The 25,667-nt window shown below is 45.0% G+C and overlaps 1 protein-coding gene across 1 annotated transcript in view; it reads left to right on the top strand.

Annotated features, from left to right (window-relative positions):
• The window catches only part of SLCO3A1 (solute carrier organic anion transporter family member 3A1), a 164,955-nt gene that overhangs the window by 40,797 nt on the left and 98,491 nt on the right, over positions 1-25,667 (top strand). The window contains exon 3 of the mRNA XM_005426055.2: positions 16,600-17,065. Within this exon, the coding sequence (XP_005426112.1) occupies positions 16,600-17,065 (466 nt within the window). The remainder of the gene's footprint in view (positions 1-16,599; positions 17,066-25,667) is intronic.

Below are 25,667 nucleotides of genomic sequence, written 5' to 3'. Positions count from 1 at the left end.
TTGGATGAATTAGCGTGGCTTTGTCTCCCGATCAACACCAGATGAAACTACAAGTGTTGTATTTTAAGAATCATCCAAAAGAGTTTAAATAACCGTGATAGTACTTTGTGTAGTAACTCCTTTAAGTGCTCCAGTGAAGTTTGGAAGACTTAATTTTTCCTATTGCACAGAAAAATGGGCCACTGATTTTGATTTACAAGGCTTCATTATAGCTCTGCAGCAAAACCAGGACTAGAAAACCCCAAGAGTCCTGCCTCCAGGTCACCTTGGAACAGGCACTAGAAGCTCTGTCTCACTGTGGATAGGCAGTGCAAAGCAAACAGTGGTGCCTGCTCCAGGGAGCAGAGATTTCACACTGCCCTGCTCCATGTGCTGTCAATAGGATCAATAGTGGTTGCAGGCTGTTGAGGAAGCTCCTGGAGTGTCTCACTCCTCCCATCCGTGCTGGGAGAGCTTTGCCCTGCTATGGGAAGCATTCTGTGGTGTTCAGAGGGGTGGTCCCTGCATCCAAGCTGTTTCTGTTTGAGAGGAGGGGGAGAAGGAATGTTCCCTTTTCCCAGATGTTGAGCAGGCATGCAGTCCTAATCATACAGAGGTGAAGACTTAGAGCACAGGTCTGGATCTGCCTCTCCTCACTCAGCAAACTAGGAGACTCCCCAGAACTAAAATCAGATTTTCTAAGCTCTCCAGTTAGCAACTTTTTTTTCCCAGCCTTATTCTTAATTTGATGTGCTTCATCATTTTGCTCCCTGAATATTCCTTGCTGAAGTGAGGCAGGCAGCCCTCCTGCTATTGCACAGTGCCCACTGTATTGAAGTTGAAAATCTTTTACTGAGCTTCTGTTGCAGCAGTGCCTGAACCCAGTCAGTTATTTTAGATGACTGGAGTGTAAAAGCAAAATATTTATTTCTGGTTTGCTGGAATGTTTATCATCATTGTTATTTTCAAGAAGAAAAGGAATGTGCTTTGGTTTCTGTTTTTCCCCTCTGTTGCCTCTCCCTTCATAGTAGCCTTTCCAAACCTCACCAAGCAGCCAGCTGATTTCTCTGTATTTTTTTAACACCATCTTGGTGTCTGCAGCTCTCACTTGGATGGTTTCTGCATGTTTGCAGGCACAGTGGCTCTTAGATAAGTGGCTGTGAGAGCTGGTGTGGGGGCACAGGAGTTGTTATTTCATGCTACATCTGTTTCCTGGGCAAAGATTACTGGAATTGGCTTATTTTTAATATTTAAGTGTCCTTTTGAAACACTTACCATGCTGTTCACTGGTATAATTCATAATCCCTTAGTTTACTGAAAGTGGAAAAAGACTTAAAATTTAGTTTTGTGGTGATCCATCAAATGACAGTGAAGTTTTCGACAGAACCTGGATAATTCAGTTGCACTGAGGTCTTCATGACTCACTCACTTTCTGAAGCAACTATGGCAGGTTTGTTTTTTGGTGCTTTGATGTTTGCATCCAAATCCTACATTGTCTTTAGTTGTTTGGATTTTTTTTAAGGCAACTACGAACTCTGTTATAAGGAAACTGAAAGAAAATTTGGCTGTTGAGATGTGTGGTGTGGGTGTGGAAGAATACAGAAACCTTTCAGAAATGTTTCACTTTTCATTTTCAGAGATGAATAGTGGTATATTTGTGGCATGCTTGTTTTTGTCTCCCACTGAGAGAATTCTGGCTGAATTGAAATCAGCGTTGAGTTTGGGTCAATGCAGAAGAAAGCCTTGAAATGCATATTGCGTGTGTGTATTTTAGGATGATACCTAACATTTTAATACCTGGAGAACTGCATGAAATAATGTGGAATTGCTTTGCAGTGGAGGGTGACAGGTAGTGGTGCCCTCTACATTCCTAAAACCGAGGAATTACTCTATGAATTTATGTTGAAGGTGAAAAGGAAGTATTTTTCCTGGAGTCTTCTAGGAATGTGTGTTAGATGGAGCTAACCTATGGAGCACCTATGTTCAGACACAGCAGGGCCAGAGGATAGCAGTGTTTGTGATAGATAGATAGTGTTTGCCATGGCAGGACAGAGTTCTGAGTGTTCTGTAGTTTCAGATTTATTTCATCCCTTTAATTCTCCAAAGGAATAACAGGGAGTGAGAAAACATCATAGCTTAATAGTTTTGCAGCCTGTCCTGTTAAACAATGAATGGTATTTGTTTTCTCTGGTGGAACTTTACCAGGAAGGGCTGCAGAAATGTTGTTTGGAGTTCTTGTTTTTTACTTCTGAAAAGGAGGATATGAAATGGTTGCTACCTCTTTTCACTTCTCAGCTTCATGCAAACATGGTTTGGCACATCATTAGCAGGAGACCAGAGATGTGCTTGGGAGTGTTTTGGTGCTGGAATGGACTAAACCTCACATTTAAACTTGGAAGGAATCTCTGAAGGAAGATGCAGGAGGACTGGCATGTGCATTGCTTGGGACAGTAGCAGGGCAGGTCCCTGTACCTCTGAAAAATGCCACATGTGCCTGTCTATACTGAGAAATGCCAAGAGGGAAGAGGGCAAGCATTTAAAACTTTCCAAGAGAGAAGCTGAAATACTGACTGAAAGAAAATTTTTTTGAAAAACATGAAAGAGGAATGCCCCCAGTGGTGTCCTGCTGCTTGTGCCCTGCTAATGAGTTTCATCTGCTGGAAACATGCTCACTTCTCATCCTGACATGGTCTGAGTGTTATATGATAATGCATTGAGTTGCCATGTTCGGGATGGATCCTTTGTTAGCCAGTAATTTGGAAACAACAGAAAAGTAACAGTATATAACTAAGGTTTGATTTTTAAAGAGGAGAAGCTTAAGATTTTCAGTTTTTCAAACCTACAACTTCCTTCTCATCATCTCACTGAGATGCAGGAAGACCTGTAATTGTTGTGATTTAGGAAAGCCATTTCTCCAAGTTGTTCTTCAAGCTTTTACTCTTTTCTTGTTAAAGGGTGTCCACCTTGCTTGGTGAGATGTTATGGTGTGTTAACCTTGGTCTGCAGCCAGATCACCACCCAGCTTCTCTCTCACTCCCTTATCAACACAGTGGGGGCAGAAAATGAGGTGAAGAAGTTTGTGGGTTGAGATAAAGCAATTACTGTCAGGCATAAAACAGACTTGACCTGGTAAAATTAACTTTCATCACCCATTGAAATAGATTTTTATGTTTAAAACAAAGCCAGAAATGAAAAAAACCACCATATTCCCCCCCATCCCACCCCCATTTTTCACCCTAGGCTCTCTGGGAGTATTCTCTGTCAGATCCTCACTGTGCTCTGGTAGGAGAGCATCACCATGAAATAAACCATTATTCATGTTTGGGCACTGATGTGCTCTTTGCAGAAATGTTGGCTGCCACTGGGTAAATGGTTTCCCTTTTGCTTGGGTCCTGCACTTGGTGATCAGTCACTGTTTTTTGTGGTGTCCCACTGGGCAGCAAGGTTCAGCCCAAGGAGAAGCATGTCTGTGTGACTAAAACATGGTGGTGTTCTTTCTGTCCTGCAGGCATTGTCCGTAAAATGTGATTTTTGTGGGAGTTACCCTTCCCATAGCCTATGCCAAATGCCCCAGCTTGTGACAGGGAAAGTGCTGGGCATACAGGCCCTTTATGGGAAATAGTGGGCAGTGTTTTTAGGGCTTACCAGCAAAGGAAAACTGTGGGTTTTGTTTTTGTCCTGTCCAGCGTACAGGGCTGAGAGTGGCTAATTACAATGGGCCTTTCAGCCTCTGCATGAGATGCACACTTTGTTTCCTGCTGCCTACAGCTAGTTATAATGCAGGTCCTTCTGTCTGAAGTCAGTGCAGCTGCTGGCTGAGGGACAGGAGCTTCAGCTGAAGGGATGCCTTGTCTAGGGGTGCTTGTTTGTGAAGGGCAGTGATGGCTGTTTGGGTCATCCATCCTGTACATAGATGGTCTCACCCAAGGTGCTCAGTGCAAGGAGTGCCCACTGAGCTCAGCTGTGTTCCTGCAGGAACCTGCCTTGTGCTCTCCAGCCTTGGTCCAAAGAGACCTGCACCACAAGTTTCTATTTTTGATATCAAAATGTGATACCAAAACCACATGGCTGCTTGAGCCCCATGGCCTTTGAGCCGAAGGGTCACAAGGTGCTAGTCTAGGTTGTGTTTAGGAGTTTTGTTAGTTCTCTTTCTATAGTCTGTGATATTTTGTGACGGTGTTCACAGGGGGTCTTAGGTTGAGGGAAGAGACGAAGATTTGACTCCATGTTTCAGAAGGCTTGATTTATTATTTTATGATATATATTACATTAAAACTATACTAAAAGAATAGAAGAAAAGATTTCATCAGAAAACTAGCTAAGAATAGAATAAGAAAGAATGATAACAAAAGCTTGTGTCTCGGACTCGCTATCGGAGCTAGCTAAGCTGTGATTAGCCATCATTTAGAAACAACCAACATGAACTAATCAAAGATCTACCTGTTGCATTCCACAGCAGCAGATAATCCATGTTTACATTTTGTTCCTGAGGCCTCTCAGCTTCTCAGGAGGAAAAATCTTAAAAAAAAAAGATTTTTCATAAAAGATCTCTGCGACAATATTTAATACTATTAAAAATTGTAACTCAAGGGAGCTGCTTTAGGGTTACCGAAAAGCTTTCCATAGTCTTTGGGATTCAAACCTAACAGCTTCAGAGAGCTTGAGAGCAAAGGCTGAAAGTATTCAAGTGTTCCATGGAGCTAGATAAACCATGCACTTCCATGAGTTAATTCACTTGACTGAGGCCTCTTCTGCATTGACAAATCACTGTGTGAATGAATGGATTCCAAAATCAGCTTGGGAGTTATTTGATGGCTATTGAAGTTTAGCCACACTTGCAAGCCATGTGCTAGAGGCAGTTTTGTGGGTTTGCTGTGTCATTTGGCACAGCTGCACAAGCTTTCTCAGAACTGTACAGAAGTTCTGGGTTTTCCATGGATTAGGATGCATCAAGGTACTGTGTTAAACTTAATCTCAGTTCTTGCTCTTTCTTAGCAAGAAGGCAGAAGTTTCAAATCTCTTCTTGCTGTTTATCGTGGAAACATTTGAGCCTTATGGTGTAGCCTCCCTTATTTTAGATGGCATTTATTGATTTGAATTATTCAGCTTAATTCTATGCTGGACAAGCTTTTTGCCAGAATTTTTATTTTGCCTTCTTATTTAAACAGATCCCTAATGAATTGCTGTAGTTGTAAGATCCCTAATGAATTACTGTAGCTGTATATAATGACTCTTGGGAAATACTGGTTGCAGTCTCTAGAATCAGATCTGTGTGTGTTCAGATTGCAAACTTTTGAAGTCTATCCCTGAACATTGCCCAGGGTCCCTTGTTGTTATCCAAGTTTTCCAGATCCTCCCACATTAATAGACTGCACCTCTGGTGTCTGTGGGTAGGTATCCAGTGAGCAGCTGGTTAGCAGGGTAAAAACTGGGAGGTAAATCTGGATGCAGAGTTCTTTCTGGGATTTGGTATAAGGTTATATGGTCTCATGAATGGAAGCTTTTTCTCCTACAATGTTTCCAGCTCAATATTTCTGTATTTCCATGTTCAAACTGACTTACTCTGAGTTGGCATTACAGCTTGGCCAAAATGGACAAAAATGTTCTGCAGATTGCTGGTGGCGAAGTGTGGTCTTCTGGTTTAGCCAGCCAGGCCCTTTGACATGAATGGAGTGTGTTACTCCAGTAGTTGTACTCAAGTTACTGTTGATCGAGTCTTTATGGATTCCTGTTAGGCACCACACTGAGGCTTCAAGGAATGGGATCTTTAAGAGCACGGAACTTTGATACACTGGAAATGCAAACGAAACTAAAATGACATTTGATGTTTTTTTCTTTATCTTCCTCCTGTACTTCACAGTGCATAAATTCAGACACTTTCAATTTGATTCTCAGCATCCTGATTGTGTTCAGAACTCTTGGTATGCAGACAGTGTCACAAAATATTAGGTTCATGGAGTGTTTCCAGGAGTGCTGTCACTGTGTATTTCCCTGACCTCCTCCTCACCCCCACTATTCAGGCAAGTGAGAGATTAATGAGGAACAGCAACTTAATTTCTCTGAACCAATACTGGCGAGGTAGATTCTGGTGATGGTGGCATCTTGGCAGGAACAGAGGAACATTCCTGCCACATGTGGATAATGTTTTCAAGCCAAGCTCTTCCTTTGAAGCTGGCTGTCCAGACCTGTCATGTCCAAACTGACTCCCTTCATCAGTCGAGGCTAATATTTGTGCCCAGAGAAATCTGGATTTATTCACATTTGGACAATGTGACATGTGGCAGACTTGGGAGAGGACAGCTTAGCCCATGGGGTAGCTCTTGTTGGCTGAGGAACAGCTACTATTTGTATTTTGTGGTGAAGGTGCAGACCAGGCATGCTTGGGCTCATTTCCTGGCTTTATCTTGGACATCTCCAGGCCTTCTTTGGGCTTTCTCTCTCAATCAGTAAATGTGCTAACTGTGTTATTGTCAGGTTCTGTGGTCATCTTGTGGTGTAGGATGATGGGCACTGAGCTGCTCCAGTGATGGTAACTGGGATGAAAGAGTGCCCTGTGCTTGTGCCCTGAACCAGATCTCTAGCAGTTGTCATAACAGGCTGAACTAAATTAATTAATGGGGTAGTAATTTTGTGCTGTCCTACCTGTGATGATGCAGCCTCGTTGCTGAATGGTACTCCTGTTTCCTTCACGCCTGCCTGAAATGTCAGGGCTGAAATGTTTCGCCTTTTGCTCTTTGAGGCTTCACTGGAAAAGACTGCTTGGGGCTGCTTTACTCAATCTTTGGTAAGTGATGGATTTTAAAAGAGCCTGAGGGTATTATTTTCAAGGATGTTTTCTGAGCCATACTGTCATTGACAGAAGTGACTTACTCCAAGTGTCTCTTTGAAAACGGGACTCTTGTTCCAAAGCCACTGAAGTGCTTTTGAAAAATATCCTTCCCTGTTACTGACTGCAGTGGACTGTCTCAGTGGTGTCTAGCTTTCTCTAAAGCAGGGCAAAATTAGAGTCTAAGTGTTATGTGCCTGGCTAATAAACTGCATTGTAATTAGTACCTTGGGGAGGCAGGAACCAGGGAGAAGCTGAGCATAAAGAGAATTAACTTCATGTAGAAGCTGTCTGCAAAGGATGAGCGAAGAACTGGAAGGAGATGAAAACATTGGGATTTGAAATGGCTGTGGAGGTTGAGAGAACCCAGGTTGGAAAAATTCAAGCAGAGAAGAAAGAGCACTCATGTTGGCTGCTGTAACCATTAGTGGATGTGTCTGCCTTGTGTTGAATGCAAAACCATTCCCACTCTCTAGTCCCTGAATGATGGATTCCTCCCAGAATTTGCCATGTCCCTAGGAGCTGTGATCCTCCATGGGAACCCCTCTCCTGCTGTGCTTTGGCTCATGTCAGACTCTGATAGGTAAATAGAAGAAGTGGGAACTTCTGTTTTCCTTGTGTGTGCTCATTAAAGTTTTTCAGGCTCTGGTGATCCTGCTGTACATAGATTTAAGATCACCTTCAAGCTGTGACTCGCCTCCTTACACCATGGCCCTCCTTGCTCACCTCCCAGCCTGCCTCTCCCTTTAGTGGGGAGCACATGGCTCCTGTTTGTACCCTTGGCACTGCACAGAGACAAGGTGAAAGGAGAGATGAGTGCCTTGTGAGCAGCTTGGGAGGAGGGTGTTACCTAGCAAACAAGCAGGATGACAGGGACAGTGCTTGTGTGGGCTGCAGGGTGTGAGCTGGGGGTAAGCAAGCAGCACATGTGGCTCTGGGGCAAGCTTGGGGTGTTGCTGGTTAGGTGCTAGAGAGACCTCAATTCCACGTGCAGAAGTGTGTGATTCGGTATTTCTTGTATGAGTTGTCCACAAGTGCTGTGGAATGGCACGTTACAATGTGGCCATTTTGTTGTTTCCCTTTTAAATGGCTTCCTCTGTCCCAAGGTTTACTAAGTTAAAGCATTTGATGCACTGGTTGATGGGAAAAGCCTCAAACTTCTCCCTAAGCCGAGTTCCCATTTGCTGCAGCCAGACTTCCTTTCTGTTGGTAGGGAGTAGAGTAGGAGAGATATCAGCAGAGCCAGAGGAAAAGAGGAGAAAAGTCATAGGACTTGTCAGAAAAGCTCCTCTCCCAGTATACAGCCTTTATATAATCACTGCTGTCCTCCAACCGTGAAAACCGAATTCAGCTTCCTTCAAAGCTTTTATGAATGCTGCCTCAGAGTGTCCTGCCCGTGTCACTTCTGCCCTGGTTCATGCCTGGCAGCTGGGAATGCTTCAGCAGCCAGCTCCACAGGCCTTGCTTCTTCATCTGCACCGTGGCACAGCTCAGGTGCACCCTTAGCCCTGAGTTCAGCTCATAATTTATCATAAATTAAGCTAACATGAAGCCCTTCACGTGGCAGGTTTCCTGGGCAGGCTGGCATTACGGTTTCTGTGTTATAGTAGGAAGCCTTCTCTGCAGGGAGGTGTTGTGTTAGGAAGTGTTTTATGGGATGAACAAGCAAACCTGCATTCAGTTGTGGAGGTGGGGAAGGGAGGGGGTTGCAGTGTGACAGCTTGGGATTGTGCCTCTCCACTGGTAGTACATGGGATGCTATATAGGAAGGGGTTTTTCCTGTAAAGAATCTTCCAGTGACATGAATTTCATCTCCTTCTCTCAGCTGGAACCCAGCATGATGGTGATCAGTTTGCAGAGTTCCAGACCCATGTATGAATCTTGCTGCCAGTTCTGTATGTGGGGCCAGGAGTGCTGCAGGAACCTCCATTTAAATTTTACACTTTGAATTCCTCTTCATCTGGCTTTCTACACCTACTTGCTGCCCATGGAGAAAAAAAAAAAAAAGATCCATCTCTGAAATGTGTCAGAGATGTTCCAGCAGCTTTCCCCTGGCTGTTTACTCTGACAGAGAGATTGGCTGCCCCTGCTCACCAGCCCCTGCTGCTGTGCATTTATTCCACATGGAATTCTTCATCCTCCAGGTCTGAAATGTGCCAGCAGCGCTGTTCTGTGCTACAGTTTTTAAAGCATGCAGAAATGCAGCTACAGGGTTGAGGTTTGTGCCTCTTTGCATGTTTATGATGTGTTACTTGGCTGCCAGTGAAGATGACATAACATTTAAAAATAAGTAAGGATTCAAATACCTACTGGCTTTGTTGGAAGTGTGCTACTCAAGGAAAGTTTGTGCTAAAAATGGATTCTGGCACTGGGTGATTTTATGTAGATACCTTGTCAGGGACTAAAATACCGCCTGCTTTCACTCAGTGAGGTCAGTGTTGAGCAGCAGACTTGGAGGCAGAGAGCTTGTGTGGACACTAAGTCAGTGGTTATGATTATAATATCACTGTAGGTTGGGGCTTTAAAAGGTTAAAAAACTAGATTTTGGCTGTGGTGTGCATGTGTTTCAGAGCAATAGAAAAAGCCTTTCAAGTTCTGCTTAGGCAGTTCCGTGTGGCCTGGGTCTGTACCTGGGTCTGCTTTGAGCTCGTGGTGGCTCAGGCTGAATTTCCACCAAGAGTGTGAGGGGGTAGCTGCAAACAACACCCCAGTGATCTTTTTGTTCACAGTGCTGTAAATGGGGCACTGCACCTTCCCTTCCTCGGGGAGCTGGGAAAGGGGGTCAGCCCATTGTGTCCCATGCAGGATCTGCAGGAAGCAGATGAGGGAGGTACTGACAGCCCTGCCTGCCTTGCTGCTTGCTGCAGTGGGTGCCTGGGTTAGGGGTGAGGTTTTTATACAGCATGTTAGGATCCCAGTTTCACTTAGAGTAGTGGAAAGTGCACATTTACCTTTGAGAGGCACGTGGCTTTTTTCTGGTTTAAGCTATTTTGGAACAAATTGTGGTTTTGCACTGATATATCAGCTTCTGACCAAAACAGGATATTCCATGGGTGCTTTGCTCTCTTTGGTGGCACAGCTGTGAAACCCTGCAAAAGGTGCCCAGGTACACTTGTTTTGTGCCCTGTGTGTTGGCCAAGGGCCAGGGGCACAGGATGCTGTGGCTGCTGAAATGTGATGAGGGGATGCACAGTGGGCTACAGGAGATGACAGGAAAGTTTCCTGCTTGATGCCAGAGAGAAGGTTGCCAAAAATGTGTGCCTTGCCTCAGCTAGGAGTGTGATGTGCTGTTTCTCCTGCTGCATGGTGCAATGCCCTCTCTCTTCTCAGGCCCTGAAAATCCTGACCTTGAACGTGTGATGAATTTGGACTGTGTCAGTAACCTCAGAGCTGGTCACTAGAATATAAAATGAATTTTTCACACCAGTGAGGCACAGATCCAATCTGCAAACTCCTCATGGCACCAGTACAGTAACTTGCAGATTTTTCGAGTGCTGGCCTAGAAACAGCACAGGCACATGCAGCAAGAGCCAAGCTAATAACACCCTACTTTCAGCAGGGGTTCAGCTGTGGCATCTATTATCCCTATCATGTGAATGCAGATTTCTATGCAGAGATGATTTCTACACCTTGAGCAGAGCCACCTTGGGTGTGTCCATATCATCACCTTTTTTTGCTTTCCCTTATGTTCGTGTGCCCAAAGCCAGCACAGGTGTTGGCATCTGCAGTGAAAATGTATTTTAAGTTTTGACTGACTTTGATGGACCAGGAAAGTTGTTCAAACAAGTGATCAGCAGCCTGAAACAGGTGGTCTTGATGCCCTCACTACTTTGGTGGGGTGAGGAGCAGCAAGAAGAGCTGTTGCCTGGGTTTGGGCAAAGGATATTAATGTTATTGCTCTCCTCCCAACCATCCAATGGGGAAGGAGTGTGCAAAATGCCAAGGACGTGGCTGCCTTTTTAAAAGCTTGGCTCAACCACAAGTGATCCATCTCAGTGCTGGAACTGTGGAGCAGGAAGATGTCAGAGCAGAGGATCAGCATCATTCCCTTGGGCTTTGAAGCCTGAACCTGGTGGCTGTGGGAGGAAGGGTGACCAAGCCCTGGGGACCAGCTCTACAGGAGGAGAGCTGTTCAGAGTCTCCCAGTGATGGGATCACATCTGCCCCATCCTGCACAGCTGCTGGAAGAGAGGATGAGGTGACACCTGAAGAGGTGGGTGGAGGCACCTGGAAGGAGTGGCACTTCTGGCATGGTCCCTTTGGCTGTGCAAGGAACCCTGTGTTTCCCAGCTCTGTAATGGAGACTGCATTTGTTTTCCTTTGGGAACGTAGTTGCCAGGCAATTATTTTACACCCTGTAGCACTGCAGACATGTCTCTTCAAGTCCAATCTCTTACCACATAACTGAGAAAATGTATTTTACATTAAAAAGAAGCCTTTTGAAAAAGCCCTTCAGGCATAAAGTCAATGTGTTTTCTATATATAACCCAGTATTATTAATACAATGAACTTAACTGGAGACTCTGTGGGTGAATGACTTGATCATTGGAGAGACGAACAATATGATATTCATTTTCAATGTACTGTGGCTCTGCCTCCATAATGGTGCTCCCAGCCTTCACTTCATTTCTTAGTGATAAAGTGGGCCAATAGGGTGAAGCAGGTCTGTGGATTGTATTTTTGCTGAGCACTAATATAAAATAAACAGCCTATAGAGAAAACAAATTTACTTTGGTTCAGAAAGGCCGAGGTCTGTAGATTTGGGACAGACAGGGATGATGAATGTGAGCATGTATTACTGAAATAAGTCCAGAATGGCATGGCATAAGCTTCCCTGGATTTAGTTACAAAAGTTGCAATACAAATTGCTTTGGCTGGAAAATTTTAAGGTGGTGATTGATTATTTCTTTTTGGTTTTTTTTTTTTTGATGTGGGTCATTTATCACTGTGTGTGTTACATGAGACATTTTCCTTTTTCAATCATTGAAGAGTGTTTTAGAGTGGTGTTAGGAGGCCCCTTCAGCCCAGGCCTGTTTGATGTCAGTCATCTGATCCAAATGTGTGTGTGCAGCCTGCTGTGGCTCAGTAAGAGGAGACACTGCAAGCATGCTACAAGTTTTAATCACTTCTAGTTCCTGCATGTTGCAGTGTGATCACAGAAAGCCACAATGCTGGGTTACATGGTCTTTTCTGGACGCCCAGCCTGCTCTCTGCATGAGCAAGGTGTGCAGGTGCCAAACTGGTGTAGTTTTCAGTGGTCCAGTTGGCTGTTCTGGTGTAGACCCAGTCTGGAGGAGCAGGAACCTGTGGAGTGACAGCAGCCACACAGCTGATCTGTCTCAGAGCTGCATCTCAGTGGAGCTGCTGTCAAAAACAGGGTGGGAGATGTCTGGGGTACGTGAAATGGGAGTCATGCAAGGGGCAGCAAAGCTGGCACAACAGAAGGCTGAGTCCAGTGCTGCAGTTAAAGGAGTGGCTGGTCAGAGCTCCTGTGACCTGCTGAGGGACAGATGTGAGCACAGATGTGCACAGATGTGAGATAAGGGTGGCAGGCAGGCACACTGCCATGGGAAGCTGCAGTTCCATGTGCCGTGGATAGAGCACTGGCCCTGCCTCTGTCCTTGTGCCTGCTCTGGACCTGTCTGTTCCTGTGGGTGGTTTCACACCAGTGCCTTCTTGGGCTCAGGCTTCATCATCTGTTCTACCTTGTCTGCATGAGTTTTGCTGGGTGCTGTCTTTGCTTCCTGGAAGAAGCTTTTTTAAACCAAATACCCTCTTATTCGATTCTTCCCATCCCTGCCTGAACAGCTGTGTGAGTTGACAGGCGTCAGGAAGCAGCAGCCTCACAGCTGTGGGCTCCTGGTGCTTCCCTGCTGTGTTTGAGCAGGAGGTTGTCCACCTGAGCTGCTGTGAGGCTGCACCATCCCATGGCCCACATCCCTGCTCTCAGACAGCATCCACGTGGGCTGTGCTCTGGAGTCATTGACCTGGCATCAGCGCACAGGGACTTTTTATAATCCTCACAGCCTTTCCACATGGCATCAGTATTTTACAGGGACCTGTGGTGTCTTTTACAACATTTTATGTAACTCTGGATAAACAGAGTTAGTGTCTGTGAGTGGTGATGGCTGGTCTGCTGGGGAACAGGATTGTGAAAAAAAAATACAGGCGAGACAGTGTTTTTATCCCACAGTTACAAGGGCACTGGGAACATCCCACACAGAAATGACAAGTTTAGTCAGGTTAAACCTTACATACAGCAAGTCCCATAAAAGTGGAGCACGGAGGGTGGGGAGATTATTTCAGCCATGGGCAGGGGTTTATTTTGCATAAATGCAGGTAACATCTGTGCTATGCTATTGCTGGTTTTGTAGTTGGTCTTTGTAAGGTCACAGCCAATGTCACAGTAAGAGTTTGGGCTGTGCTGTCCGGGCTGCAGCCACCCTGGATAAAATGCAGTTGTGTTCCTGTTGTTCTCTGGCTAAGAATCTGCATGTTGACAGTTTATTTCCCAGCCCTATTTTTATTTTGGGATTTTTTTTCCCTCTCACTGTGACTGTCAGTTTTGGAAGCTACTCTGCTGATGCTGGTCTCAGCATTTTGTACTTGGATGCTATTTTCTTCTGGATGCTCAAGGCTGGTGTGATGGATTTGTTCTTTCACCATACCCCCTTTCAGCATAACCCACTTAGCAAAGGCAGAGCTGGTAGCGCTGGGTAGCAGTGCTACAGCCAGAAGGAGCAGACTGGGAAATGCAGTGTGGTCTGGCCAGAGGAATAAGGAGAACTGCCAGCTTTTATCAAGAGAGTTGGAATTTGCCCTGTGTTGTTGTCCTCCTCCTGCTTTTGTTTCAGTCTTTCCCCCAAAGTAAAGCAGGAAAGCATTAGGGGATGGTGGGGCTCTTTTTACTTGCTGTGAGTGGGTTAGTGTTTGCAAAAAGGAAAAGAATGGCTGAAGTGCCGCAGAAATAAGAGTGGAATGAGAATTGGGACTCTGGTTTTAGTTCCCAGGTTTGTCACCAGTTTACTGTCTCTGTCACTGTGAATTGCATGTGGAAATGGTGCAGTTTTCTGTATCTGAAATCCAGCTGTCAAAAATCTGACCCTTTTGACATCTGGCACTCACATGTGTCTAAACACCATCCTGCTTTTTAGCCACTTGTATGTATGTACGATAAAAGCCTAAAATGAGGCAGCCAGGCTGAAATACGGGATGCTTCCAAAACTAGTTAATACCAGTTGGCCTTGGGAAATCACTTCCATTGGCTTTCAGTCTTCCAGCCTAAATTATTCCATCGGAAATTAATTTTGTTGACTGCACTTGTCTCATTAGTAGTTGGCTCTCTACCTCAGTTTACACAGCTGTAATGAGTAATCATGAGTTTGCCATCTAGGTACAGCTCAGAAATGAGCACCACAGATGTAATTTTGCATGCTCAGAGCTATATACTGATCTTGGAGATATCCCCCAGTCTGTCAGAATTGGTGTTCATGGGACCCCAGCACCAGCCCTGTTAGACCACACCTTGCAATAAAACCATGGATGATAAATCCTTTTCCACGGTGGAAGGTTTGGAACTAGAGATGGTCTTTAAGGTCATTGCAATCCAAACCATTCCATGCTTCTCTCTGCCATGGGTGCCTGATGGATCTGCCTGTGGCTATGGAATGGTGTCTGTCCCCCCTCCTTGGCACGCCTTGCTCTGGAAACACCAGCGTGATGTTTTATAGCAGTGTCTGTGCTCACCTGCTCAGCTCCCACAGAGAGAGGGCTGGGAGCAGCAGTGTCCCTTAGAATGTGAGCTCCAGCACTGCCAAGGCCACTGGAGCAGGGACAGGCTGTGCTGTGCCCTCTCACAGAGGACACCCTTGTCCCTCGTGAGTCACGGGGCTGTTTCATCCCAACAGGGACCTGCACCTGGTGCTGCAGGCAGCGTGGTGATCTCCTCTCCACTGACACACACACCTGGCTTTGGCATGGGAGGAATTACTGCTCTTGCACTGCCTTTATTCATAGGATTTGATTTTTAGGTTTCTTTCTCCTTCCCTTCCCCAGCTCTTTGGTCAGGGAGAATTACGCTGGTGGTAGTATAAAATGAGAGCTGCCTCTAGGAGAAGAGGGCTGGATTTTCAGAAAACATTAACACAGCCCAGTTTTGGACATCTGATTTGGACATCACAGTCAGGTTTGGGAGCTTTTGCTTATGCAAAGCAGCAGAAGTGGGTTGTTTCCATTTTCCATTTTGTTGCCAATGGGGCTGTCTTTGTCCAACTGTGCCCTGGTGTACCCTGGCAGAGGCAAACTGCCCCCGGAGAAGAACTGCTGTCAGAATACTTTAAAGTCGGTCAGGCAGGCTTCTGCTTCGTGAGGTTTATCAGCAAAGATTTTCAGTGCCTCCAGTGGGAGGCTATTTTTATTCTATCCAGGGGCTACCTTCTGCTCTGAGGTCTTTATCACATTTTTTTTTTGGAATAGAGAAACCTGCCTCTTTTAGGACAACCTTAAATACCTTCATCTTTTGCAGTCCAAAAAACTAGATAGTTTCTTATTCAAGGTAAAAGTTTCTGGCATTTCTGTGGCACATTCAAGATTTCTTTTGTTGCTTTTTTACTGTAGAAGAGGGACACTGCTGTAGACATGAGAATACTCTGTTTTCTCCATTGAGCAGAGCTGACAGCAAGTGGGGTACTTAATGGTTCATCCTTCATGCTCTCATCAGGGCTTGACTGTTGCAGGAAATCCACATTGTGTTTCACTGCACCATTGTAATCAAGATTGGAAGAGCTCTCCAGAGATGATCTTGTTCATTTTCCTGCCCCATGGCAAGATCAGTCATACCTGTGTCTTTCCTGACCTGTGTTCTGTTAAAGACCTCTGCAGCCTTTCCAGGCAGCATATTTCAGTGCCTCACAATCCCTAGCAGTAAAATCTGGTTTCTCCCCACCTTGTATCTAACCTGAATCATCTCTGCTGCAGTTTAAACTTGTCACTTCTTGTCCCATCCATTTTGAATTCAAAGAACAGGTCATTCCTTTTTGCAGCAATGTTAAATATTTGAAGACTATTCATATGCTTCTCTCTTCCTAGTGTTAAATACCCACAATTTGTTAAATCATCCCTTCTTCATGGTGGATTTAAATCTTCTATGTAAACCTTAATTGGCCTGTCTTCTCAAAAATACTCTGTGACAATCCCACTCATTAACTAATCCACAAGCAGTTTAAACCCTTTGATCAGCATTTTATTTATATACTTGAGTAAAAGCATTCAATGCCAGCTAAACTGCCTGTTTGTACATCACTGTCTCTGAGTGGCTCAATAGCCTTGTGCTGGTGTGCAGGCAAAGAACCTGCAGGGTTTTCTGCTGTTCCCTAACTGGGAAAGGTTGGGTGCCTGGCAGGGTGTGAAGCTCAGTGTGGTTTGTGCCTTGGTTCCGTGGGACAGTGCACCGTGAAGGTTGTGCCTTCAAACAGAAAGGGAGCCCAGAGACAGAACCATGGAATCAAGGGTGTCTGCAGGCATCCAAAATACACACTGATGGGCGCAGGAATTCGGAAGTGACATGTGCTCAGACAGGTGGCAGGCTGTGAAGTGTCACTTGGTATTAGGACCTTCTGGCGTGGCTGTGTTTGAACAGTCGGGTCATGCTTGGAGCTACTGTACTGTGATTTGGATGTCCTTGATGGGTATGGTTTCACCTCCAGGAAAAAGTCAAGGAAATTTGCATTTCAGCAGTACATATGGGGAGAATGGAAGGCATGGAATGTAATTCTCTCTGGATTTCTCTGTTGTAGGTGAGTGTTTTAACCACCTTGGAGCGGCGGTTCAACCTCCAGAGCGCCGACGTGGGCGTCATTGCCAGCAGCTTCGAGATTGGCAACCTGGCCCTCATCCTCTTCGTCAGCTACTTCGGGGCCCGAGGACACCGGCCACGCTTGATAGGATGTGGAGGGATAGTCATGGCCTTGGGTGCCCTCCTTTCTGCCTTGCCTGAATTTCTCACCCACCAGTACGAATACGAGTCGGGGGAAATCCGCTGGGGAGCGGAAGGGAGGGATGTGTGTGCTGTCAACGGGTCCACCAGCGATGAGGGACCAGACCCGGACCTTATCTGCAGGAATAGGACTGCTACCAACATGATGTACTTGCTGCTCATCGGGGCACAGGTCCTCCTGGGCATTGGTGCTACCCCTGTCCAGCCCCTGGGAGTTTCCTACATCGATGACCACGTGAGGCGGAAAGATTCCTCCCTGTACATAGGTAAGGCTCTCTGAACTTCTCCTGGAAGGCTCCTTTCCTTGTGGGCTGGCATCTGGCTCTTGTTGCCTGTTTGATGCCAGTGCAAAGGATGCCTCAAGGCCTCTTCTCCATGTGCTGCTGTGCTTGTGAAAGTAACTTGGCATGGGTGTCTCCATCAAGCAGCAGGGAAGCACAGTAGTGCTTGCTTATATTGTAGCATGGTAAAGGTTGACAGCTGTGATGATTGGGCAGATGCTCATTCCTTCTCTTGTGTTTGCCCAGATTGCTTGAAGTTCTTATATTGATGGCTCAGGGCTCGGTTTTAGCTGAAGAATTTTCAAGTGGTATGTGTGATGATGGTTGACTTTTTTATTTTGGTTTTTTTCCCCCCCACATGATACCCTAGTTCTCATCCTGTTCCAAAGCATCTGAGTGATCACTGCAGTCTGAGGAGACTGAGAGGACACACATGTTGTCACTACCACTGTCACATTTTAGCAAGGAAGTGCCAGTTACAGAGTAGGTGCTGTGACCCAGGATGCTGTGGCAGGACCCTTGATAATGTGATCCCTGTAACGGAATGGGATGTGGAAACTGGTGAGGTCTATTTTGAGATGCAGTGAGCCTGAAGTAGAACTCATGGTGCTGGTGATCATGTTGCAAAATTCTTTCATATGGTTATGCTGTGAAATTTACCTTTGATTCCCCAGTGAAGCATCTCAGTTATTGGGGTAAAGTGCTTATGGGTTTCAGCAATAGTTCCCCCTCCCAGCAGGTTTAAAGAGGATGTTGTTGGCAAAGTTTTCTTTGAAAAAATATACCAGCTTGGCACATTCCTCTTTCTGCAGGACTTGTCACTAGATGAGCAGCTCCAATGGAATAAATCAGTGGAGTGTGTGCTGCCATTGTTAGCATAATCCTGATTACCAAGAGTGTGCGCTTGTCCCATCATCCCCACCTTGGTGTGACTTTCAGCTGAATGGGTGATCCTGTTCACCTTTGGGTTTTTTTCCCAAAGACATTTTTATCAAGTTTCCAAGCTGAGTGTGGCCTGACAGCAGAGCTGAGCAGTCCTGCTGACTTTCAGAGTGCTTTTTAATGTCCTGGCTGGTGCAGCAGCCTGGTGGAAGGTCACTGCATAGCGTGGCATTCATGGATGTATTGCTGCTTCACTTAGAGCTTCGTCTGTGTATTCAAAACATGTCCCTGCTTTTCTGTAGCTGGCCATAAAATCATAGTATTTCAGCATTTAGCTTTGTCCTTGGGTCATTACTCATCCTCACTTGGTTCTGTAAGTGTTTGTGAGGGATCCACTGGACAAAGAAGAATGATGTGTAAAATACAAGATAATGTACAACCCAAAGGTGAATAATGAGACTGAATTCACTGGAGCAACTGTGCCAACACCATAAATGATGAGCTGGAATTAAGAGTGATTCTAAGATTATCTATTATAAATAACTATATGGAGGAGCAGCAACTTCTTTCAGTCTGTTCCGTGGGCATTTTTTAAGCAATGCTTCATATCTTGAGAACAGGCTGGAGGAGGGTGCATGAGAGGAGGATTAGGAAGAGTGATTCTTCTTCTTCCTGAGCTACATTCATCTTGTATGCTAAAATAACGTGTTTAAAGTTGGCAGTTCAACTGTAGCTGGGAAAATGCTTCCAGAAAATTATTTCTGCTTACTATGTGCTGCTTTTTTATTTTTTCTGCAGAGATAAGGGTGTTGTCTAACCGTATTTGTTACTACATGTGGAGTTTAAAAACAAGCAAAGAACAAAAGGCGCACCAATAAAAAACTCACCACAAAACCCCAAGCATTTTGGGGTTGTTTGCTTTCTGGCTTTAGCTGGTGAAATCATAACCTGAATTTCTACCTCTGAATTGTGGATTACAGAGGAGTGCCTGTGTATGCAACACTCAACAAGCAAGGAAGTTTAATTTCTGCCCTGTCCTAGCCTATCCATCACTAGTAGGGTTTCAGATACTGGATGATTAATTCATCTATCAACTTGCAATCAATTTTGCTAGTGAAAATAAAAGCTACCAGGAAAAAAATGTATTCCATGAATGAATATAAATGGAGAAGAAACAAGTGGAAGTGTCATCTTACATTGGTGGATACTTGAGAGGGAGTCAGATTGCTCGGTTTAAATGTTGTTTGAGAATTATTTGCTCAGATTTGTCTGTAACTGATTATTTTTGTTGATGTCATCAATGCAGTTTTCAGTGGCCTTAGAAGAAAGCTGGCTGAGCAGCTTACCCGCTTCATTCTGCTCTGTTTCACAGAGGAAATAACTGCAGAGTGGATACTGTCACTGTGCTATATTTATATCACTTCGCTTTCTCATAATAGCACACTCACTCAGTGGGGGCTGTGTGTGACCAGATGAAATGTTTTTGGGAAAGTTCCCTTAGTTGAAATTAGGGGCAAATCTGGCATAGATCATTCTCTCAGAATAGGAACTAATTAATAACAGTGATAATAGTCTGGCTGAACTTTGTAGAATGACTGGCTGCTGCTGAGAAATGATCAGATTGACCAGTTTGTGCTGTCCTTAGTGTATTGCTTATGTTGAGTGTGGGTGTGCTGCATTGGGCTGGACTGTAGCTGAGGGTTAGAAGCAGTCTCTCAACCTGACAGCTAAGCACTAGTCATTGTTCACCTCTGCAATAAAAATCGTGTCCCAAGGCAGTGAGTTAGATAGAAATAACTGTGTGCACCAAGAGGGTTTTTTTTCCTCCTTCTGAGTTGTATCAAAAGTTAAGTGGGGTAACAATATAACATCTAATACAGTCACTTTGCAGTGAAATAATAATACAAGACAGCTTCTCTGGTTATTTAAAAAAAAGTCCAAACCCCAAGAAACCCCCCCAAACCTTCTTTTTTGTGTGTTAGTACTCATGTGTATGCAGAGGAATGCAGATGTGATACCATATGGAGTTTAAAGTGGTGCTTTGGCTTTAATCATTAGTGGAACTAATAGCATCTGTGGAGTGTAATATTCTGGTGGCTGTGAAGCCCATCAGATTTCTCCTGTGGTTTCTCTGCAGTGACAGGCACACAGGAGGTTGTGGGCAGTGCACCTCTGCTGAGCATCCTCTGAAGTCAGGGGTTGCTCAGGCTTGTGCTCTGCTAAGGAGGTGGGGATTCTTAGAGTTTCTTAATTAGAGAGGCAGGGGTGAGATACTACAGGAATATTTCTCTTCATGGGCTGCTGACTTGCAGCTTCATGTTTCTTGCACTAATGGCAGATTTAATTTTTTTTTTTTTGCTGCCTGCGATGTGTTGCTACCAAACTCCAAAAGATTCTGTTGCTGTAGTAACCAGGCCTAGGAAAAAGGGGCTGTTTTGGTAACCCAGGGCAAAGTGAACCAAAGAGGTGAGTGTGTGAAAGTACACACTGAAGTATGTTCCAAAAGAAACACATTTGAGCTGTAGCAGGGTTAGAAAGATCATGGCACCACGCCTGCTCTGGTTAATCATAGAACAGTTTGGGTTGGAAGGGACCTCAGAGATCATCCAGCTGCTACCCCTGCCATGGGTAGGGACACCTTTCACTGGAACAGGTTGCTGGTCAGGAGGAAACTCTACTCCTGTTTTCAGCATCTGACTCATAATGCTGGCAGTAGCAGCCAGAAGATGGAAAAAAGTAAAGGAATTTTCTTAGAAGTTTGAAATTGGGGAAAATATTCTGGTTCAGTGCTGGTTTGCTTGCTTCTGAGTCTGAGTTTGTATTTAGTATTGGAACTCCCATCTAGTGGTTTCCAAACTAACAGATTAATTTTACCTGTTTGTTTATTGGCATCTGGCGTAAGTAACTCCTTTTGAGTGGAGGAATTCATCATTCCTACAGACTATGCAGGGCTTGTTACTGCTCCATCTTCACTGGTGTCAAAGGATTCCTTCAATTTGTGGCACTGTTTATTTTAAAGGAGTAAAGACTACTTACTCTACACTTCTTTTCTCCACCCACTAATGACTCACTTGGCATTTCCTTTTTTAGTTCTTTTCCTGCTCAGTCTTGCTGAGTTCTCTTGAAATCAGTGAGGACTTTGTCATTAGGAGGGAGATCAGAGCTGATACAAAGAGGGGAAAAAAGCCCTGATCTGACAGTGGTTGTATGGATTTGCTGCCTCTCAGATAAGCTTGCAGGTGTTTTTTGGTCACTGGGGTGCCTGTGCTGCTCCCAGCAGTGCTTTGTGAGTTCCATTAGAGCCAGTGCACTGATGTGGTTGGTTAATGTTTTTAGCAGCCTGAGACACACCTTCTGGCCTTCCTGCTGCATTTAACATTTGCTGATAAAAGTTCTTGCATCTTGTCTGGGACGCAGTTACCTACAGAGCAGAATGAATAGCCTCTGGGAGCCAGGATTTGATCTGGGACAATTAAGGGCTGTATTAAACAGAGGAAGTTGCTATTATTCTGTCTCCAGTTGATGGAGGAAATTGATATTGATGTTGGAAGGAGCCCTGCCAGATTGTGAGACCCATTCAGAAGAATGCTGTGCTGATCTTTAATGCATTTCAGAGTGTCTCTTTGCATTTGTTGAAGCTGTCTCTGTGTTTGGCATCGTGGGCACACACCACAGTTGTTCAGGCCCCATGACTTGGGGGCCTCACTGAGTTGCAGTAATGTGAAGAATGGCTTAAAGGAAACCCCAGAAGTCTTGAGTCAAGAAGTTTGTGCTGTGGAGTGGTGAGTGCTCCTGAGTTATGGGTGTGCAAGGGTGTATGTGAGCACAGCATCCTCTGGGGCACAGAACTGTCCTTGGCCTGTTTCATGACAGGGCACAGGAATGCAAAAAAGGATAACTCAGCTCTGCTGGATGTGTCTGCTTAGCTGCTTTCTTCTGTCTTACCTATTTGGCCTTTTCTGTGTGTATTTTGGTTTTATCATATGGTTGTTCCAGCTCTTACCCTTGGTGTGAGAGGAGAACTGAACAGAATGGTGAGTTCTTGCCGCATCTGCCCTGACTAACCCTGTGAGAGGGATGGGACCCTGCACTGCAGCTGCTGGCTTTGACCTTTGTGTTAGTGTGGGGATATTCTGCATCAAATGCGTAGAAGCACTTTTTGTTTTGTGATGGCAGAGAGAAAGCTCACTCTGGCTTCTGGTGCCTTCTGCCTTGCTTTAAGCACCAGCTCAAGATTTGCTGCACAGGAAGACAAACATGCCCTAATTGGAATCTTGCTGTCTCCAGGGATAAATTTGTCCATTTGAAAAATCATTTATGGTAGCTTACGTCAGTCAAAATGATAGCAGCCATTGTGCTTTGGAGAAGGAGAAGCATTTTCTCAACGGGCAAGAATTAAATCTGCGAGTTAGTATCTATGCTGGTGAGTTAGTGGCAAGTTATCAGCATAAGCTGCTGAAATCAGAGTTTGAGTCAACATTTTGTGTGTTTGAGGTTTGCTGGTTTTGCCTCTACCTGATGAAAAGTTTCTTACAAGGAGGATGAATGTATTTTGATCAGTCTTATCCTTTCCAAAGTGCTCAAATTTCTTGACATGTGTGTCTGAACCTACATGTCTAAACCACAGGAAGTGGAATAATTGTGTTTATAGCATACAGGTCATATCATCAGCCTTTTGAGGCCATCTGTTGATCAATTGGAAGGCCTTTAGGACCCACCTGAGAGGTCTGTACAGCTCTGCCCATCCTGGCTGCTTATCCTTTCACTCCTCACAGCATTTCCCACTCTCCTTCCTGTTGTGCTCATTTGTGGTCTTGCAAGCAACATGGGTGCTTTATTCACATTAGCCCTTCCTGCTGGAACATGCTTCTGTGAGCTCACCACCTAAGGCCCTGCCAGCCTTGTGCATTTTTCCTTTTAAAGCCTGTTTTATGAGCTCTTTGGTAGTGGATTGTAGCTGACTCCTATCTGTTGTATTTGCTCTGTGCCCACTCCATACCCATCAGCTGCCTGGTGAGTTTGTCCACCCCCACGTGGGCACAGAAGCCAGAACTGCTTTTCTCCTTGCCTGGTACAGGCAGCTTTATAGGTGTGTAATATTTTTAGCCCGAAGACGGAATTCTGCAATGCTTTTGTTCAGTAAATGCATCCTCCTACGGGTGATTTGGAGAGCCTTTCCTTCCTGTCACAGCCTCCCCTGGGCTGGGAAAGGCACAGTATGAGCTCTGAGAGCTGCTGCCAGCGCCAGGGATGTGATGCCTGTTCATTACTGAAAGGTGTCTGTGTGAAAGATTCTCTGGGCTGTCTCCCCCATGGCCTGGCTGTGATCAGGTGAAATTACACAGCTTCACGTGGATATCCTGGTATTAACCCACTGATCCGTCCACAGCCTGCAGCCTTTTGTAATTACAGCCCTTTGGGGAGAGATGGGTGTTCTCATTTGCTGTGTGTCAGCAGGGCTGGCTCCCTTACACATGTCCCCTTTTATGGTGCTGGTGGTAATACCCTGGAAAATTAAATGGAAACACAAACAAGTGTGTAGGGTGTATTAGAGCAGTAACAATAATCAATTAATGGGAATAACCTTTCCCACTGCAGGCAGGAAGGCTGTTGCAAAAAGCAGTAGCTGAATGGATGTATTTATTCAATTAAATAAATATATGCACGAAGTCGTAACTGTTGTGGGCTCCACTATTCTACAGCAATTGTTTCAGTTACCTTAACCTTCTGCTAATAGCTTTTTTTTTTTTTTTGCTGTTGTTATGAGCTGAGTAAATAAAGCTTGAGCCCAACCAAATGACTTTGTGTGAAAGCATATTGAGGGTGGGAGCTGTTTCCATGTTACTCTGTGGTCTCTGTGTACTCTGCAGCTGATTTTTGCCTTAATTGGGATTTGCTGACTCTGATGTCTTGTAAAAATCACTCCATTTGTTGAGTTTGTTGGGTTTTTTTCTGTGGTGTACTTTAAATAGTCATCAGCTGGGAGAGCCTAGTGAGGTACATCATTCCTGGGGCAGCCTGTGTAGTACAGTGTACTTGTCATTTAAAAAATGGCATGTATGCAGAGTCCTAAGGTTCATGAAATTAATTAAGTAGATTGGAAGGTGCTGAGTTGCCCGTGTCAGAAGCTGAAGGCTGTATTGTGCCTTGTTGATGGCACAGGCAGGAGTGCTGTGTGCCAATCTTGGCCTTTCCTCTGGGAACTTGACCGAGACTCCCCAGCTTACTGCACATAAAGAATGTCCAGATGTTTTGGTCACACTTTACAGGCTGGCACTGAGGACAGCTGGGGCTCTGTTTCCTATGGCACAGAATTTTCCCTTTTGCCAGCACAATTCAGGGCACTGGCTGGGTGTTACTCACTTACGTGCAGGACAAGGTGATTGTGTGTGTATAGGAGAGTGCAGAGCTCTTTCACACAAGTTCCTGCTTTCCCTCTTCCACATCTGCCTCTCCTGTGCCTGGGTGAGGTGCTCAACCAAGTTTTCTTGCACTTGGAGAAGCTGCTGCAGGTCTGAGCTGGGTTCTGGGCGAGCTGGCACTTACACCCTTTGTGTGCCAAAAAGGTGCTATTTGAGTAACCTCCTAAAGGTGTTTGCTTTTGCAAAGTCCCAAGCAGTGCCATGGCACAAACGTGCAGCTTGCTGACCCACAGGCCTGGCAGCACTCAGCTGCCAAAGCTGTTAAAGTGTGGTTTTATCCTGGTTTGCTGGGCTCTGGGGACTGTGCAGGGCACTCCACCACCTCTCTGTCAATGACACATGTGCCACTGTGATGTGTCCTCCTCATAATACATTTCTTCTGTAGATCTGCTTGGAATTGATCCTGTAGCAGTTTAAAATCTTTATCCCTTGTCCTATTGCCACAGGGAGGGTGTGAGATGGCCCAGCAGTGTGGGACTTGGGGCAGAGCTGCTGTGGGGACATCAGTGCAGCCTCACTAACTGCAAGTATCTGATTACCCCTCATGCACCAGCCTGGAGGAAAAAATGTGGCCAAAAGTGATGGGTACCTTGTAAAACAAAAATAAAATTCCTCTGCATCCTGTGTGGTCATTTTAGCAGCCAGTGGAGTGGAAGCTCTTCCTTGGTTTGGTGAATGTTGAAAGTTTAGAACTTTATGGATTTATTTGTTTTGCATGAATGATAAGTTTGCATAAATCTGGGGTTATCGAGCACTTTCTCATTGGCTTTGGAGAAATTCTGGCTTTGCTTTCTCAAAATTTCATTGTTTGATTCAAAGTTGTTGTCTGCTCCCAAAATTGCTTCTCCAAACTTTGCTCTTTTGAAAGGACTCAGTCTTTTGTCAGATTTCTTTTTGCCAGGATATGGCCATTCCATTAACTATGCTGCTAATGAGGTATTTGGCTTTTCCTGAGAGGGAGGCCTGCTCCTGCTAAGCCCCCTTTTGATTTCAGTAATAGGGATTTTGTATGGAGGAGACTATCCAAATTTGGCCCTTTATTAACCAGTTAAAAATGTGAGATTTAGTTTCTTGGATAGAAGTTAACAACATGTGACTTTGCTCTTTGACTTAATACCTCAGAGCTCTTGAGTGCAGCTAAACAAAGCTGTGTCTGTGACAAGGAGCAGGATCTGGCTAAAGGCAGCAGATCAAAGCAATAGTGAACATTCAGGTGTTCAAACTGGTAGAAGAGCAAGATGCTCTGTGCAAGAGTCCCTCTGCTTACCTCACTCTTTCTCTGT

This window comes from Geospiza fortis, unplaced genomic scaffold (assembly GCF_000277835.1).
Source record: "Geospiza fortis unplaced genomic scaffold, GeoFor_1.0 scaffold330, whole genome shotgun sequence".
In the NCBI taxonomy this organism is placed as follows: domain Eukaryota; kingdom Metazoa; phylum Chordata; class Aves; order Passeriformes; family Thraupidae; genus Geospiza; species Geospiza fortis.
Note: the sequence above shows the minus strand (reverse complement) of the source record. Positions and strands in the feature narration are given on the sequence as shown.